The sequence below is a fragment of the Tachysurus vachellii genome, chromosome 2, assembly GCF_030014155.1.
Source record: "Tachysurus vachellii isolate PV-2020 chromosome 2, HZAU_Pvac_v1, whole genome shotgun sequence".
In the NCBI taxonomy this organism is placed as follows: Eukaryota; Metazoa; Chordata; class Actinopteri; order Siluriformes; family Bagridae; genus Tachysurus; species Tachysurus vachellii.
This window is the reverse complement of record NC_083461.1, coordinates 13,096,681-13,112,843: the sequence shown is the minus strand read 5'-3', so window position 1 is coordinate 13,112,843 and position 16,163 is coordinate 13,096,681. Positions and strand designations below refer to the sequence as shown.

At 40.6% G+C, this 16,163-nt stretch overlaps 1 protein-coding gene across 2 annotated transcripts; it reads right to left on the bottom strand.

Annotated features, from left to right (window-relative positions):
* Nucleotides 1-439: 439 nt before the first annotated feature.
* sec24c (SEC24 homolog C, COPII coat complex component) lies at nucleotides 440-16,150 on the bottom strand. 2 transcript variants are annotated; one of them, XM_060897603.1, is made up of 24 exons: nucleotides 15,952-16,150; nucleotides 14,194-14,389; nucleotides 13,334-13,420; nucleotides 12,409-12,526; nucleotides 11,551-11,708; nucleotides 10,648-11,316; nucleotides 9,485-9,624; nucleotides 7,765-7,876; nucleotides 7,502-7,629; nucleotides 6,747-6,885; nucleotides 6,403-6,518; nucleotides 6,168-6,292; nucleotides 5,827-6,018; nucleotides 5,597-5,690; nucleotides 5,355-5,471; nucleotides 5,050-5,220; nucleotides 4,828-4,924; nucleotides 4,001-4,146; nucleotides 3,752-3,890; nucleotides 3,524-3,642; nucleotides 3,232-3,411; nucleotides 2,479-2,670; nucleotides 2,306-2,395; nucleotides 440-2,121 (listed from the first exon to the last, which is right to left on the bottom strand). In XM_060897603.1, the coding sequence occupies exons 2-24, from the start codon at nucleotides 14,363-14,365 to the stop codon at nucleotides 1,981-1,983; spliced, it is 3,642 nt and encodes a 1,213-aa protein (XP_060753586.1). In that variant the 5' UTR covers nucleotides 14,366-14,389; nucleotides 15,952-16,150; the 3' UTR covers nucleotides 440-1,980. The 2 variants fall into 2 exon arrangements, with proteins under 2 accessions (XP_060753586.1, XP_060753595.1); XM_060897612.1 differs by lacking the exon at nucleotides 13,334-13,420.
* Between the last annotated feature and the right edge of the window lie 13 nt (nucleotides 16,151-16,163).

Below are 16,163 nucleotides of genomic sequence, written 5' to 3'. Positions count from 1 at the left end.
ACATGAGTCGGGAATTTCTAAACTTAAACACAAACACTTATCGTGTTTCGGTTTATTGTGTAGGTTAAGATAGGCATGGAAAAAAGTCAGATACAAAAGAAATGAAAGACAAAAAAAAAAATCTAAAAAAGGGCAGTGATTAAAGATAGATCCCTCCTTTCTCTAAGGAATTTCATGAGGACCGATCATTATTATAAACACTTGAGATTACAGCAGGATCAACATTCACTCCAGATCTCATTTCATCAGTGCTTTCAGGGGACCTCCAGGGGCGGTACTTGGGTAAATATCTAGAAAGCATAAAACCATAAGATTTGAATGAAAGACAGAAAAAGAAAGAAGTCTGTGATGATGAAACACTTTCCCTTTGAGGTCTGCAGGTAAAACGGACAGTTTTCCCCATTGCTGAATACATCCAACAAAGCACACTAACTGAGCATCATGTTTAAAATGTGATTTTTAATTCTGTACATGTAAATACATGTGATGACAAGGTATTCAGTGTTGATTGCTTTTCAGGTCACAATCCTGCACATGCTTGAAAATGGTTAGAAATCGGCAGTTCTAAATCTTTTCCGCTACTCTTACCGTATGCTTTCACTGTACATAGGCTATTTCACTAGAAAAACAAGACCAGGGTAGACAATAACCCAGCGCCGATGTCCGCACATGACTCTGACTGCTCCAGGATTATATCCCTCAAAACATTTAGAAATGAATATTGTAAAATGATACACTATTTATGGTACACGTTAGCATTTGATCATACAGTGAAAGAAGAAAAAAAAAAAAAAAAAGAAGGAAAACAACAGAAAATGTGAAGACAGCAGAAACAGTATGTGTGGCTGTTCCTGTAATATAAACCCAGGTACTGAAGCTTTCTTTGAAGATGGCTTCCATCTGGACAACAGTCTCCATCCTCATTAAGAAAAGCTTGGCTGCATAAACTCCCGTCCAGCTGGCTAATCTGAACTACATCATCCGTCCCAGTCAGAGAGCTTTCTGATAGACCCCATACCCTCTCCACAATAGGAGAATTCTTTGTCTGTTCTCAATGCTCACACCATCACAGCTTTCGGGCATGTGCAGTTCACGCAGCACTCATTCTGATCCCTCATCATTTAGACATTATGCATGTTTATGTTTCTCCATATGTTCCTAAACTGATGCATAGAATTGTATAGTGTGTGATAGCAGAAGAGTTAGATGTACAGACAGTGAACAGCACACAAACTCTCTGCTTCCCATTAATTCATCCAGTCAAAATGGTTCTGCACACTTTCAAACCAATATTGATTACAATAAAGAACAACAAAACACAAAGACTAGCAGAGAAATGGGTGAGAAATGGAGACATGGGTCAGTAAGGCCATGGAAAATGGGACACAAGGACTAATTGGACAAAACATCCACGACAACAAAAATTAAATGATGGAAACAAGAAGATATTTGGAAATTTCCATTTCTATTCGTTGGGATCTTTCAGAAAACCAAGTTCAATCCTTAATGCTGTCTAGTCCAACCTACGGTGCCAGTGTTCCCGCACTCACAGTCCACACACATGCACACACTTTTAAAGCCTATTATTCTGCATTTTGATTTATTAACGTTGTTAATTCTGCACTTAAGTGTTTGTTCAGGAATAAAGTGATCCTTACAGCAGCTGTGCTGGATAATCTGTTACTATATCAAGAAGTGGTGAGAAATATCAACAGCATCCCTCATACATATGCCAATTCATGTACACCAACATGATCTCTCTCGCTCTCGCACGCTCTCTCTCTCTCTCTCACACACACACACACCCCCCGCCCCCCACAAACCCACACCGCGACCAAATCATGGACAGACAAAAGAATGTGACAGAGTATAGAAAGAAACTGATTTTCCTCCTGCGTTTACAGAACGTTACATTAGAGGAGGGGAAATGACAGGAGAACAGAACTGGTTTGTCAAATAAAAAGGGCAAGGGAAGCTGTCCTAGCTCAAAAGGGTGCGAATCTCCTTGTGCATATGACACAAGAAGTCCACATAAGAAGCTCCACCATTGTTGTTTTTGTCCTCAACAAGAAAATGCTTGAAGATGAGCTCAAGTTTGTCTTCCTGCTTTACTACCACCAGCTGAGAAAAAAAAAAAAAAGAGTAATATGTTTAGAAATTCCACACAGAGAGATGTACTGTACATTGCAGAAAATACCCAAAGGATTAGAGAAACCTTAATGAAACAGGAGATGATGTGGAAATAACTGCTTGGTTATTAGTTTAAAAGTGTCGGTAAGAAGTAGACGGCTCCTGGAAGATTTACCTTCATGTAGCGAGAGCGCTGGGCACGGAAAGACTCAATAATCTCCCTCAGCCTCTTAGAGAATGGATTATTCAACGCCGGCAAAGAGGTCTAGAGCGATATACAAGTCAGCTGTGAGCTTCATTCACAATATACGTATAAAGCTATTGATATGCGATTTTTGCAAGCTTTACCATGTCAGGGTCGATCTGGCTAAAAGCAGGGGTGCCAAAGATGTTTTGGAGAAGCTCCTGCTGGGTGTTTACACCCACCCAAAGGAAAAGGTTCAGGCCAGTCTCCAGGAGGTAAATGCCCCCTTTAGATAGCCTCTCTTCAGAGTCCCTGACTGCCATGGGCAGAGCATCACTCTCCACATCCAACTTGTGCTACAGACAAAAAAGGCATAAACCAACACCAGCATCAACATTTAAGGCTCTATAAAAATAAAAACATATAGATTTCTATAGATGTAGGAAAATGTGTCTGGTAATGCGTTCATAGTCTCATTAAAAGCTGGAAATATTTAACAATTTAACAATAAAAACTGAATATTTTTACTTTTATTATAAAAGTAAAAATACTGAACTCCACTAGAGTAAATCCTGAGAATCACTTACAATTCAGCTATTGAAATCTTATAGGTTTTTAATCAGCCTTTCTATATACAGATTAGACCTATTTGTATATATGAAGATATATTTGTATATAAAACCTATTTGTATATATGAAGACAGTTAGCTTATTTAAATACGGGTCAATACTTTGTAGTAATTTTACAGTTAACCACAAACTGCAGGTTTTACTCAATTGCTTAGATTTTGGACTTAAAATTCATATAATATGTTTTTCGGTGGGGAATCAATTACAGAACCTTCATGTAGTGTACATTTTGTCACCAGGTGTATTTAATATGTCTGCATGTGTCTGTGTGTGCGTTTGTGTCTCACCACTGGAAGCAGACGTGGGTAAAAGAACACATGGCTCTCTGCCACATCCATAGCGCTGACCAGCTGTCTCAGATATCCACGATCATCTAAGGAGACATCTGCTCCAGGGTGCAGAACATCGCTCTTCAGTACACAGTTGAGATACACAGGAAGCAGCTTCATGCACTCTGGGAGGATCAGCTACACACAAAGCCACCAGATAATTAGAAATGGTCATGGCAGTGGTGAAAACTGCTATACTATAATCAGTAACCCGGTTATTAGCAGTAATTAAGGAGGCAGCTGTTTTCACCTGGCCAGCTGAAGATGGGCTAGCACAATTCTTGCGATAGCAGGCCAGGATCTGTGCACACTGGTTCACCATACTGTCTCGCACGTTCTTGATTGGGTTGTTCATTACACCGCGATACGCTAAAAACACAAATTTCAAAATAAAAACAGATTTTGTTACACACTATACAACTACTTCTGCATGGCAAAGTGTTCCTGCACAAAAAAAGAAACCTTTTGTCTCACTTACCATACTTAGCAAAGTAGTTGATGATGGTGTCCGTTTCACAGTTCCTGTACAAGTCAGCCAGCTGTGCACAGCAGTTCACTGCCATGTTGTGGATCCGCAGTCGCCGCTGACCACCACAGCTGGTGTATAGCACAGCACACTGTACACACACACACACGTAATATGGTTACTAAAGGCAAAAGAGGTTTAATATCATTGGATGTTTAATATATTGGAGAAACGTTAAGTTTCTCTGTGTCTCACACATACCTGGAAAAGTGCGCCAGTCTCCTCGCTGAGCTTGTCATCATGTTTGAACTCCACTGTGACGGTTTTGTCACAGTCCAGACATGCCAGCTCTACGTCTGTGGTGTTGCTCATGTAGAATGAACCGAAAAAGTCTGTGGCCCGGATACCTGATAATGCACGATACGAAACACAGGCTCAAAGAATGCATCACACCAATAAAGTGCGCCATTTTCACGTTCTGCGAAGAAAACTTAACAATGCAGATGTAGGGACGCAAATACAACAGGACTTAACTAAGGCCCTGTTCACTCCTAGCAATAACATGGACGCTGGGTGATCAGATCACAAGTGGACATTTGAGATGCGTAGCTTTTCACACCTGCCATTATAAAGACGTCTCCTCTGAGACTTGTGATCAGATTTCATACATGGTTTCCACTTGCCCAGAGAATAATAGCTGATGTACATATATGGCCTGTTTTAAATGTAATTGTGTGGTCTGCTGATGAAATATAGAAATGATTAGAAAAGAGACAAGATGAACGAAGCTGTAAGCAGCTGCACAAATCAAATATCCACTTGCTTGACAAATGCCCTTATCATTAGGGCTTTAAACATTGATCTGTAAAAGCCGATCATAGATCGCATCAGCAATGAAAATGATTATTAAATCTTACTAACAGTCAGCATTAGAAAGCTTTTAGAATAACACAGAATTAAAATGACCAGTTATGTTACTAGTAATGTTAATTTAAACATTATTTTGAGGCCTGTTAGGGCTGAAGTCATTTTGCGCCATGTTCTTGCTCTTAATATGAGCACATGTATAGAAAGTCTGTCCTGCTCACCGGTGCTTGTGCGAACCCTCATCACTGCATCAAAGCCAACCTGCTTCTGCACATCTTTCCTCAGATCGTTCAGAAACCTCTCCTGGTCAGACTGGGCCTGACACACGAAACACCACATGACAATGGGTCACTTTACAAAACATGTCAGCTAAGTAAAGATCCAAACTGTCCAGTAGGTTTTGTGGCTCGAGTGAAACAAACATACATAATTGTTCCACTGACCTGGAAATAGGTGTATTTGTAGAGGGAACCTCCTGTTGAAGTGGGTACAACCCCTAATGTTGCCACGTCTACATACTGATTAGGGAACAAGAAGAGATCCACACAACAGCCCTGTGCCACACACTCCTTCGCCAGGTTAGCATAGAAGCTCACTTGGGGCTGGAACAAAGTCTGAGAAAAAAGAAAAAGAGGCAATGGGAAAAGAAAATCAAATCAAGATATTAAAAAAATAAGTAAAAAAAATCCAAGAACAAAATTTGAATTAAGAAACTGCTGCTGTAGTGAGAAGGCAAATGGGACAGTACCTTTTCTTTGTCTGTGCCAACCAGTTTCTTGTCTTCCCTGTTTTTCAGCTTGCCTGGAGCTTCGGCGATGGGCAGAGATGTGTGGAAGACAAACAGCTTTCCAGCACAGTCTGCAGCCTGAGACAAACAGACCAGCCTTCAGCCTTTACATACAGGCTATTATGCAGTCTACTATGTGATCAAAAAATTTTGAGGAAAATTATACTATTATATTTCAGCTATTAGCTCTGTAGTACTAGTACCTTAAGCGCTTCCAGTCCAGCCTGGATAACAGGACCAAACACTGTTTCTGTCTCTCGTGTGTCAGCAAACATCTCAGGGATCTGATCCAACAAACTGGAGGGAGGGAGGGAGAGAGAGAGGGAGGGAGAGAGGGAGAGAGAGAGAGAGAGAGAGAGAGAGAGTGCTATTAGATAATCAGTCAAAAAAAATAGCCATATATATTTCTTTCTAACAAGATGTCCACACTAACCTCTCAATGACAACCCTGGACTCCGAGACACTGACAAGAAATCCGTCTAACAAGGGAACAAACATGTCTGCCACGTCTGAGACCACCATCATCTGAGGTTGAGCCAGAGAAGCCTTCACATTGTAGAAGTGCAGCACTTTGTTGTAGGTTACAAAACCTACTCGTATATTGGACTCCACATCAGGGTTCTCTCTAAAAGGAAACATCACAATGTTTGCGACGGAGAAGCATCCGAGTGACGGTGCTTTGCTCAGTGGTGAAAAAATATAACTGTCCAAAATAACAAACTTGAAACTAAAATGATTATCTTCATCTTACATTATCGACTTAAAAATCTGTACCTGGGCAAATAGTCCAACAGAGTCTTAAGCTCCTGGCATACGATCCTCACCATGCCGCTTTTCACAGCATTGTATGACACGTCAATTAAAAAGATGAAGGCTGGAGGCTGAGGAATCTTATTGTTCTGTAAAAATATGAATAAAAATAAAATAAAATACAAGAACATAACGTTAATTTACCTAGGAAAGTATTTGCATTTGCTAATAAGTAATTCATTGAGGCCTGAGTTCTTACTTTACAATAATCCACTGTAGCTACAAACTCGTAGCTGCCAAAGGACAGCTCGGGTCGGTCGTAGCAGTCTACACGCTTCCCTGTGTGGTCCAGATGCTGGAAATAATGGGGAGGCACTAAAACCAGAAAAAAGTTTTTTAAAAAATGATAACATAGCCTAAAAATTATGATCATCTTTTAATAAAGGACATGCAGTTTGCATGGAAATCTCATCAAATTTCAAAAGTCAATCCACATACTTCAAAGGTCACACTTCTGGAATGAATGGTCAATTGCCTAGAAAACCTGCTAACTAAGAAACTTCTTTAAAATAAATAAATAAAAATAAGAATAAAGCCACTCACCTTCCGTGACACAGCTGCAGAAGCTACACTGGAAGCGTCTTCCACCCTCAATGAACTGCATGTAGGGACACATGTAGGCCTTACAGCGATTACAGCGAATAGGTCCGCTTTCCCCATGATCCACTAGATAGGGAGGGTTCTAGAAAAAACAAAAATCAACACAAGTTTAAACAGTCAAAAGGTTAATAGCCTGGGCAAAGCCGGATACAAACAGATTTATGCATAATGCGTTAATTATTCGGTTACACAAGAAACTTGGTATTTGGTATGTGGAAACCGTTCGTACTCTTCTCCTGCTCATGAACCTGTGTATATTTGCACATAAGAGAATAAACTTTGACCTGATCGATTTCGAATTGTAATAGTCATGGATTACAGCATTTTTATATCTGGAAAATATTACTAAGTTCAAATTGGTCATTTAGAGTGATTTACTTTAATTAGAGTCTATCAAAAACCCATACTGGCTTGTTCACTAAGACAGAGGCAGAGTACTACAGAGTTTTGTGAAAACCAGCTGTTTTTAAAAAATAAAAGCTTTGGAGGTGATTCACTTTGTAAATGATTCCCTTTGTGTAAATATGGCAGGCAAACAGAATTTAGCACCTGAAAGTTATAATTCATACGGCAATCAGCAAATACTGGCTTTTAGTTTAGAACAAATCAGGACTTGAAATGCAGGCAAGACTGTCCCCTATTTGTTGAGCCCATTCTTCACACAGAGATATAGACTGTATAATGAATCAGTGCCTCACCTCATCTGGAGGCAGAGTAGCCAGAGGTTTGATGACTGCAGCCAGTGGCACCTGGGACTGTTTGGCCATGTCCGAGGTACATGGCATGTTATAGGTTGTGCAACGGATGAAACGTGGACTTGCATTCCCTATAAAATGTACAACACAAACGATATTCAACCCTTAAATCCAACAATGCAATACAAGAGACACCAATTTCATGTACAAGAAGCACAGAAGATTGCTTAGAAACATAAAAAATAGAGTCTATTAACACCTCTTACCTTGATCTTTAACATGGAAGTTGGTAGTGACCAGGGGTGGAGCTTGACCTCTGACCCCAGTGAAAAAAGGCTCGGTGCCTTTGTTTGCCTTGTCGTCCTCGATCACCTGAATCTGAGAGAGACAAAGGCATACAACTGACTTGTGCACACACCTTACAAAAACACAGCAAACGGATCATGCTTATGCTACATAAACCTCCAAACCAGCTAGTAGGTCATACATGCAAGGGTTAAATGAGCATGCAAAGTCATAGGGTGGAGCTGGATCAGGTGGGCATCAGTGACCTAATACAGGTGTGAAAGCCAGGGATCTTAAATCCGACTAATTTCACATCGATCCCAATTCCTTTTTTTTTTTTTTTTTTTAAAAAGATGATGATCAAAAAACCTATAATGGAGTGCTACAGTTCACAGATCGTAATTAAGTAAAAAAGATAATAATACATTGTCAGTATTCATCACATTATTATAAGCTTGAGGGGAAATGTATGAAATTGTGCTAAACAAACAAACAAACAAACAAATAAATAAATATAATGAGTTCGGCACTGCTGCTTAGCCAAAGATAGGTCTTTTCCCCTTGTTTGGTTTTGGTCATCAATAATAAAAGTTACAGCCATCCTATTGGAGGCAGCTGAGGTAGCAGTGTAACATTCATAGCAGATGATTACACAGCCAAAGGGCTTTCAGTGCAATCCGAAACCTACATCATAAGAAACAATGATCAGTGCCGTGCCATTTACATTTCGGCATCTGGCAGACACGCTTATTCGCGTACAAGTGTTTAAAGTCTCAAAAGAAAGGGCTTGGAGAAATGTTTGGTGCGATACTGTAACACCCCTACAACAAAACTACACACCGTCATGGGAAAAAACCAAGCTCGGTTACAACAGATGATTGATAGTTAAGTTTAAAGGTCACGAACATCACTCTAATAGAATATTCAAACTGATCCATTACACATTTAAACTTAATGGCTGTAGAACTAACACAGATGAATAGATCTACGGTCACTGGTATTATGAGGGGATTGGCTGAGAGAGGGAACAAAGACTACAGAGAAAGGTTAGGGTTAGTGCAACAACACAGACGTGCAGAGAGACACAGGGCACTTACTGGGCTGGGAATTGCGTCTGGGTCTATTCTATGTCTTGTTTTCTGCACAGGCGGTATGTCAGAGGCTTGCTTTATGTTTTAACAATTTAGTCCGGCGAGATTAAAGGGAGGAGGGGGGAGAGAAAGCCAAAACAAAAACAGAAAGAGAGCAGAGAGAAAATAAACAGACGTGTAACCAGTTACCTCTGCTTTCAAGACTAGATTAACAATGATTAGTTACACTGTTTAGAATGCGATACCAGTGTATGAGGATGCAAATATTGCCAGTGACATGCGATATACAAGCAGAACCTTTTTTAAAGATAGATTTTAAATATATCCGTTATTCCGCCATGGTGCATGCGCATCAGACACAGGAGACTCCAGAGCATGGCCTAGCTTACACAAACTAACATAACTGGATCTCTCATTTAAACAATACCAAAGCCTACAGAGCTCTGTGGATGTACGTGTTTGAATAAAAACAGTACAGATAATTGAGTACACAGTGGGGTAAAAAGACAATGGACATACAACAATAAGCATGTGCTTACAACAGTGACAAAATGTGAGATGTGTCGCAGACCGTGAATGTGTGTGTGCTGCTGGTTTAATGTTTATGTACCGGGCTGGGGATGGAGTCTGGATCAAGCCTCTTTGCTGCAGGAGGTGGAGCTTGTGCAGTCTGTGGAGCTCCGTAGCCTTGCTGCCCAGGATATGGTCCACTATAGCCAGGCTGAGGAGCTCTTACTTGCCCAAAAGCACCTGAATGAACCCACACAGACACACACACAGTTATCTCTTCAGGATACTGCAGAATAAACACAGACAGTGCTCACACATCGAAGCAACATGACATCATCTTTCTCAAACTATCTATTCTTCTGCCAACACGGGATCTCCTGCAAAATGTCATGCCACTGGAAAATTCCATGTACTATAAGACAAGAAGCTAATGTTTCCAGGTGTCAAAGTAGGACAAGCTTGCAAGCTTGACAACCCAGAGCTAGCAGGAGAACGCATTCTGGTGTAAAGCACAAAACACAGAAGTCTCGGTCCAATAAACATGATTCAGTGTGTAATTCTAATCTAGTTATCGTGTGTGTGTAACTCATTACAGATAAATGACACTGGGTGATAAGTGAGGAGTTTGTTGCGTAACAAAACATTATGCTATTCGGCCTCTGACCTTAATGCTGCAAAGTAAAGTTTACGGTATTTATTACCTTTCTAGTATTGTGTACAAGGATGAATCATCAGAACATCACAGAATTTTTCAATGAAGCTTTTGTACCACAATGACTAATAAATCTGCTGCATTTCTACCACAATGACTAATAATTCGGGTGCATTTATACTTCAATGACTAAAACCTTTGACACATTTATCTTTGGAAAAGGACCCAGTGTTCTGGGATTCAACCGCTTGTGCATTTAGGATTAGAGTAGCTGCTAGATAACGGATTCATCTAAATATATGTGAGTGGGGTAATACAATTTCTTTTTTTAATTAAACCAGATTGCATGATACATATTAAAAATAAAAACCTTCTACACAGATTTTTGCATTTGAATTGAAATGACTGATAACATGATTCCAACTGCATATGTTTAGTATAACTGCGCTTCACTAAAACATAACCAACAACATTATACATCATACTTTGAATTTAAAATTTCCTTCATTTTGCTAGACACGTCAATTAAAAAAGGTGTTATTCTACTCAAATATTCATTAGTCATGTTTTTTTTCATTGGTCAATTCAGTGGTAAATAATCAGACACTCACCATTCTGCTGAGGTGGATAACCTTGAATCCCTGGCTGGGGTAGTGCCATTCCAGGAGCAGCGGGTCCATGCAACATCCCAGGCTGTGGAGGGGTCACATGGTTTGCTTGGGACATGGGAGGCCCCTGAGAGGCCATAGGAGGACCTTGCATGACTGACTGTGGAGGCCTGGGTGGTGCACCTGCTTGAGGTGGAAAACCACCAGCAGCAGTAGGTGGAGGAGGACCTGAGTGGAATGGAGAGGGCTGTGAGGCAGGGGGCATGGCTGCGGGGTACTGAGATGGAGCAGAGCTGGGTGGAGGCCCTCTGAAGAAAGCCGAAGGCTGGGAAGTGGGAAGGGGTGCTCTAGGGTGTGTGGTCTGCATTGGTGGTGGTGGGCCTCCATATGATGCAGTAGGACCTGTTGGTGGGGCTGAAGAGAATTGAGGCTGTGAGGGAGGAGAGGCCTGAGTGTAAGCCTGCTGTGAAGCCAAGGGTGGAGGAGGGAGCTGGGTAGGACCAGAGGCAGAGGAGAGAGGTAGGGCTGTACCTGGGAATGGTTGCTGAGAAGGAGGAGCGCCATAATAGGACTGAGATGATGTATGGGGCGCACCAGAAGTGGGTGGGGGCCAAGTGGGGGCAAAAGAGGATGGAGGAGCTGAACCAGGAGAGTGGGAGGTGGCAGGTTGAGCTGGGGGGGAATGGGGAGAAAAACCGACAATCAGACAATTACAGAAAACCAATTCCATCTGTATTTAACCATTGTTATATCTTTAGCTGTGCTCCATTTCCTCATGTTCAATATACAGAGCAACTAAATGATATTGCATGTTACATCACTGTCCATGATCAGTCACACAATATCTAGCTCGACTGCATACACATGCAAAAAAAAAAGTGCAAGTGTAACTTAAAAAGCATTTACCGAAGCCTGAGCCAGCTGAGGAGGGTACAGTGGCCCCAACCTGCATGCCTGCCATCTGACTGGTCACCTGCTGCATACTGGTGGGTGATGCCGCAAACTGCTGGTTGTATGCAGGCTGAGGACCTGTCAAGTTCATTGCTCCTTGAGACACAGGTGGCCTATAAAGTACACAGGGGTGGGAGAAAAAACGTTGACAACTCAACTCAAATCAATACCATCATAACTGTCAAAAATAAATCGCCTATGTTTATTTTAAGCACCAAAGGCTTTTAATTATGACCTGAATTAACACATTAATATATTTATAGGGTCTGTAGAGTAGGGAAGTTAGATAATGGCTTCCAGGACTGGAGTTACAAACCTCTTCATCAAATGCAACATGACCCCCTAATACACTTTGGGTGTGGGTTTGTCAGTCATACACATTTCTCCCCACCTGCCAATTCCCTACAAGTTATTCCCTGTCAAACAACAGCTACTAACCAAAGAGAAAGTCGGCTAAAACATCTCCAAGACACACACCAACTGCATCTTTTAAACCTGCTGCATAACAGGAGGCCACCTCTTCTGTATACACAAGCTTACAGGTGACCATGATTTACCACTTGTGCTTTGACTGACAGGGGAGAAAGTGTAGGCATGTATTCATTCCCACACTGTGGGCAGCCATATTTTAGTGAACCAAATCAAATTTAAATATGAATTAAAGTTGTTAAAAATGTTTGCATTCATAACCTAAACTTAGGGAAGAGTCGCTACTGATGACTCGATTTCAATGCAATTTCATTTCTGCACTAAAGTTGTTTTATATGGCAGAGCTTTAAGTCATCTTTAAGTATGAATACACTAAATCTTAACCTTTGTGAAGGGGCACCCATCGATGGTGGGCCGTTCTGTACGTCACTCTGCCCAAACTGTGAGTAGGGCTGAGCTGCAGACACCGGGGGTGCACTGGAGGTGGGGGGTCCTCTCATACCTGCACAAAATGGATAAGAAGTTAGAAATTTACCCTTACATTTTTCTGAACTTTGTTATACACTACATATAACCGTGTAATAAAAATAAAAGACAACTTCAAATAATGGCACTCTAACAAAAAGGTTTTTCCATAAAAACACACTTCAAATTTGCTTCAGGACAATCCATCACTTCAACAACAGGGTAATCTGAAGATTTGTCCAATCTTCTATACATAACCAATAAAAATCAGCTTTTGCCATATGTTCCCAGATTAACTTTGAAAAACAAAATCCTAGTAAGAGCTCCCCAACCTCTGACAACTTCAAGTAGATGTGTATATTAAAAAGCAAAGAATAGTTGATAAATAAATTGCTAGATGTTGCTGGACAAATTCCTCAAAAACATGTGATCTCTGTACATCGAGCTAGTTTATTGGGTTTAACAGATGGAAGAAGGAAATAAGTAAGTCTGGTATTCTGATGATCGTTGAGTCCACCAAGTCTACTGATTTGCTTATTTGGTGGGCTCAGGTCTACTCATTCTACTTATATTTAGAGATGGTTGTGAGTCAATAGAGGAAATGAGAAAGGAAAGGGAAAAGGAAGGAAAAAGAAGGTAATTTATTGTGGAATGTGAGGGACAAACTGGGTGACAGTGTCCACTTTTGGTCTCAGTATAAGCACCAAAAGCTACAATGGAATCCTGGCAGAACTGTGAGCCTGCAGGAGAGATGCACGATCCAGCTGCCATGCACTATACACTCAGTAGGAAACAGAGGAGACAGAGAGAAGGACAGCCTGCAAAGCATAATGAAAACAGTTACCCAAGTCAAGTTGAGAGGAAGAGGACAGGTCAGAGACTAAGTTTGCCGCAAGAGCCTTAGAGGGAAAGCTTGCATAAGGAGTATATCCTGAAATACAAGAGAGAAAGGTGTGAAAACCGGGAAAGGAAAAACTAAACGATCAATGAAATGTCAGGAGTCAGGGGGGCAGGATCACTTGAGACCTGAGGTATTGTGTATAAATACCTACATAAAGTACTAATTAAATCTTGTGGATTTGTAGGCATGCTAACTAACACCAGTGTATAATTCAGAATCAACTTTACTGCCAGTTATGCTTGCGCATACAAGGAGTTTGTTTTAGTGTCGTACGCTTCTAAAACACAGAGACAACAAGATAAGAATAAAAAAAAAAGACATATGTAAAAAAAAAAAAAAAAAAAAAGGAAAAAAAAAGAAAAAGAAATTGAAAAATAAATAAATTGTATGTACAGTTGTGCTATAGATAGTAGAAAAGAATAGAATAGAATAAAATACAACAGAAAAGAATGAGATGCAGGGATGTAATAGAATGGAGATGGTCACCATTAAATGTAAGGTTATTGCACATTGTTACTGCATAATATTGGGAACATTTAACTGTTCATGAGGTAGATTGCCTGGTAAAAGTTCAAAATGTGGATGACTTGGATGTGAGGGATCCAGAGAGATTTTCTGAGCCCGTTTTCTCACTCTGGACATATACAGTTTTTGAAGGGTGGGTAGAGGAGCAACAATCCTTTTGGGAGTCTGAACCGTTCTCTCTAGTCTTCAGATGTCTGATTTTGTTGCTGAGACAAACCAGACAGTTTCAGTATTGCTAGTTATTTGTATGTACTCAGTCTGTATATTTGCACACTTGCCTTGAGGTGGACCTGTTTGGTAGTTAGAGGCAGGCCCGTTGTATGGAGGATACTGAGCCGCATAACCCCCGGGCACCTGCTGACCCCCATAACCAGAGGGTGGGTATCCCTGGTAGCCAGACTGCGGCTGTCCATAAGGAGAAGCCATGTGAGGTTGCTGGTTGACATTCATTTTCAGTTCAGTTCATCCCTAAATCTGAAAATGAAAAAAGAACACAAAGTGTGAGGTTCAACTTGTTGGAAACACAACGCTAAAAAAACAACAACAAAAAAAAACAAAAAAAAAAAACAGTGTTCCTCAACCTGAAAAATCTTGAGTTTAAGACAAAAAAAAACAAAAAAGATTTCTCTACAACAGATCTTACATGCAAGTGTACATAGCTATAAGTATAGAGACAGGCTGAAAGGGATCACGATGTGCTCAAACAGTTAACGCACACTGAAGTTCGGCACTTTCAGTTGCGTCTGAAATAACTGCAGGTTCTGGGTGCACAGCTAACAAACTGGTTTGTTAGAGACAACATTACATCCTGTGATCTTAAGCTTCTCTTGACATAAGTGTACCTGGTTGTGTTTGTATTGTATTCTATAAAACCCAGTCATTAATAACTACGCCTTGCCACCACCTATCTTGAGGCCTTATATAGACTCAGCAATCGTCATAAAACTGTTAACATCTCTGACATCAGAACAGATCGACACAGTGGTCTGATCACAAGTTTTAAACACATAAAAAACCAGTAAGCATCATACGGCTGATGCATTACTGCTGATCCACACCACTACGGGTAGTAGACCTCTGAATAATTCAAAGTAATCGACACTGTAACTTTGTACAGTTACCAGTGTGTGAAATGCTTCACTGACTGACATCACAGACAGCTTACAATAGTTAACCTGCAACATGGGAGAACAATCTGGCTTCACATAAAGTGTTGTTTGTTTATATTAACACTTTCAAAATGTGCTACTATGCTATTTAGGCTTGAAAATGAATACAAACCAGTACTATTGATTAGACATGTGGGGCATAATAGAACGTATAGTCACATAATCACATGTATAGTGAGGACTTTTATTATAACAACATTATACTCAACCTGACAAGTAGCTGAACTGTTTTTTGTTGTTGTTTATTATTAATTTCTCCCACGTTGCATATTAAAATGCTTGTATGCGTGTTAAACACTAACGTGTCGTGATACATATCGTCTACGTATCACGACACGTTAGAATACTACGTATTCTCTAAATACACGTCGAATGTGTACAGTAACAGGTCACCGAATGACTAACTTATTGAGCAGTCAGCTAGGCCAATGAAAGCCAGTTGCGTATATACAAGCTTGGGAATACCCGAGTTAGCAAAACCGCTAACACGCTAACTAAGTTTGCCAACAAGACAGCTTTCTAAACCAACACGACGAGCACAAATACGTTAAACGAAAGCTGTAAATGAATCATAATCCTGTAACGTATCCATGTTAGTCAAGCCGGTTAATGACAAGCAGGAAAGCCGGGCCTGATCTTGTTAGCATAGGGTTTTTAAGCACAGCTTGAGTTCTTCCTAAACTCAACGAATAATAACACAACACGGGTTAAATTAAACGCTAACGTTCACGACACTAACAAACTCCACAAAGCCAGCTAAAGACAAATCTATTTAAGTTCGGCGATATTACTTAAACCCTGTTAGCAGGAAGGCTAACGTTAGAAAGCCTGTTAGCTCCGATTTAGAGTTAGACGGTTAGCACTTACCTCAGATCGAGTCAGACACGTAAATAACCGCTCCTTTAAGCCGTTCACCGAGATCTACGTGTTTGTTTTTCGTAACGAAAAGCTCGAAAGTCACCTTTCTGGATCAGTACCGCCACTAGCTCTAATTAATCCCTTTCTTCCACCTCGATTTCTCCAGCCGTCGCATTAGCACCGCGGTGACATCCGCGCCGGAAACATAGCAACTTTGTGCC

Bases quoted from the DNA above. Each gene is read 5' to 3' on its own strand.
- sec24c (XM_060897603.1), bottom strand. From the start codon at position 14,365: ATGAATGTCAACCAGCAACCTCACATGGCTTCTCCTTATGGACAGCCG. The intron at 9,625-10,647 runs GTGAGTGTCTGA...GGGTTCATTCAG, and splicing joins TTATCCACCTCAGCAGAATG to GTGCTTTTGGGCAAGTAAGA. The intron at 5,691-5,826 runs GTTAGTGTGGAC...CCCTCCCTCCAG, and splicing joins TCCAGGGTTGTCATTGAGAG to TTTGTTGGATCAGATCCCTG.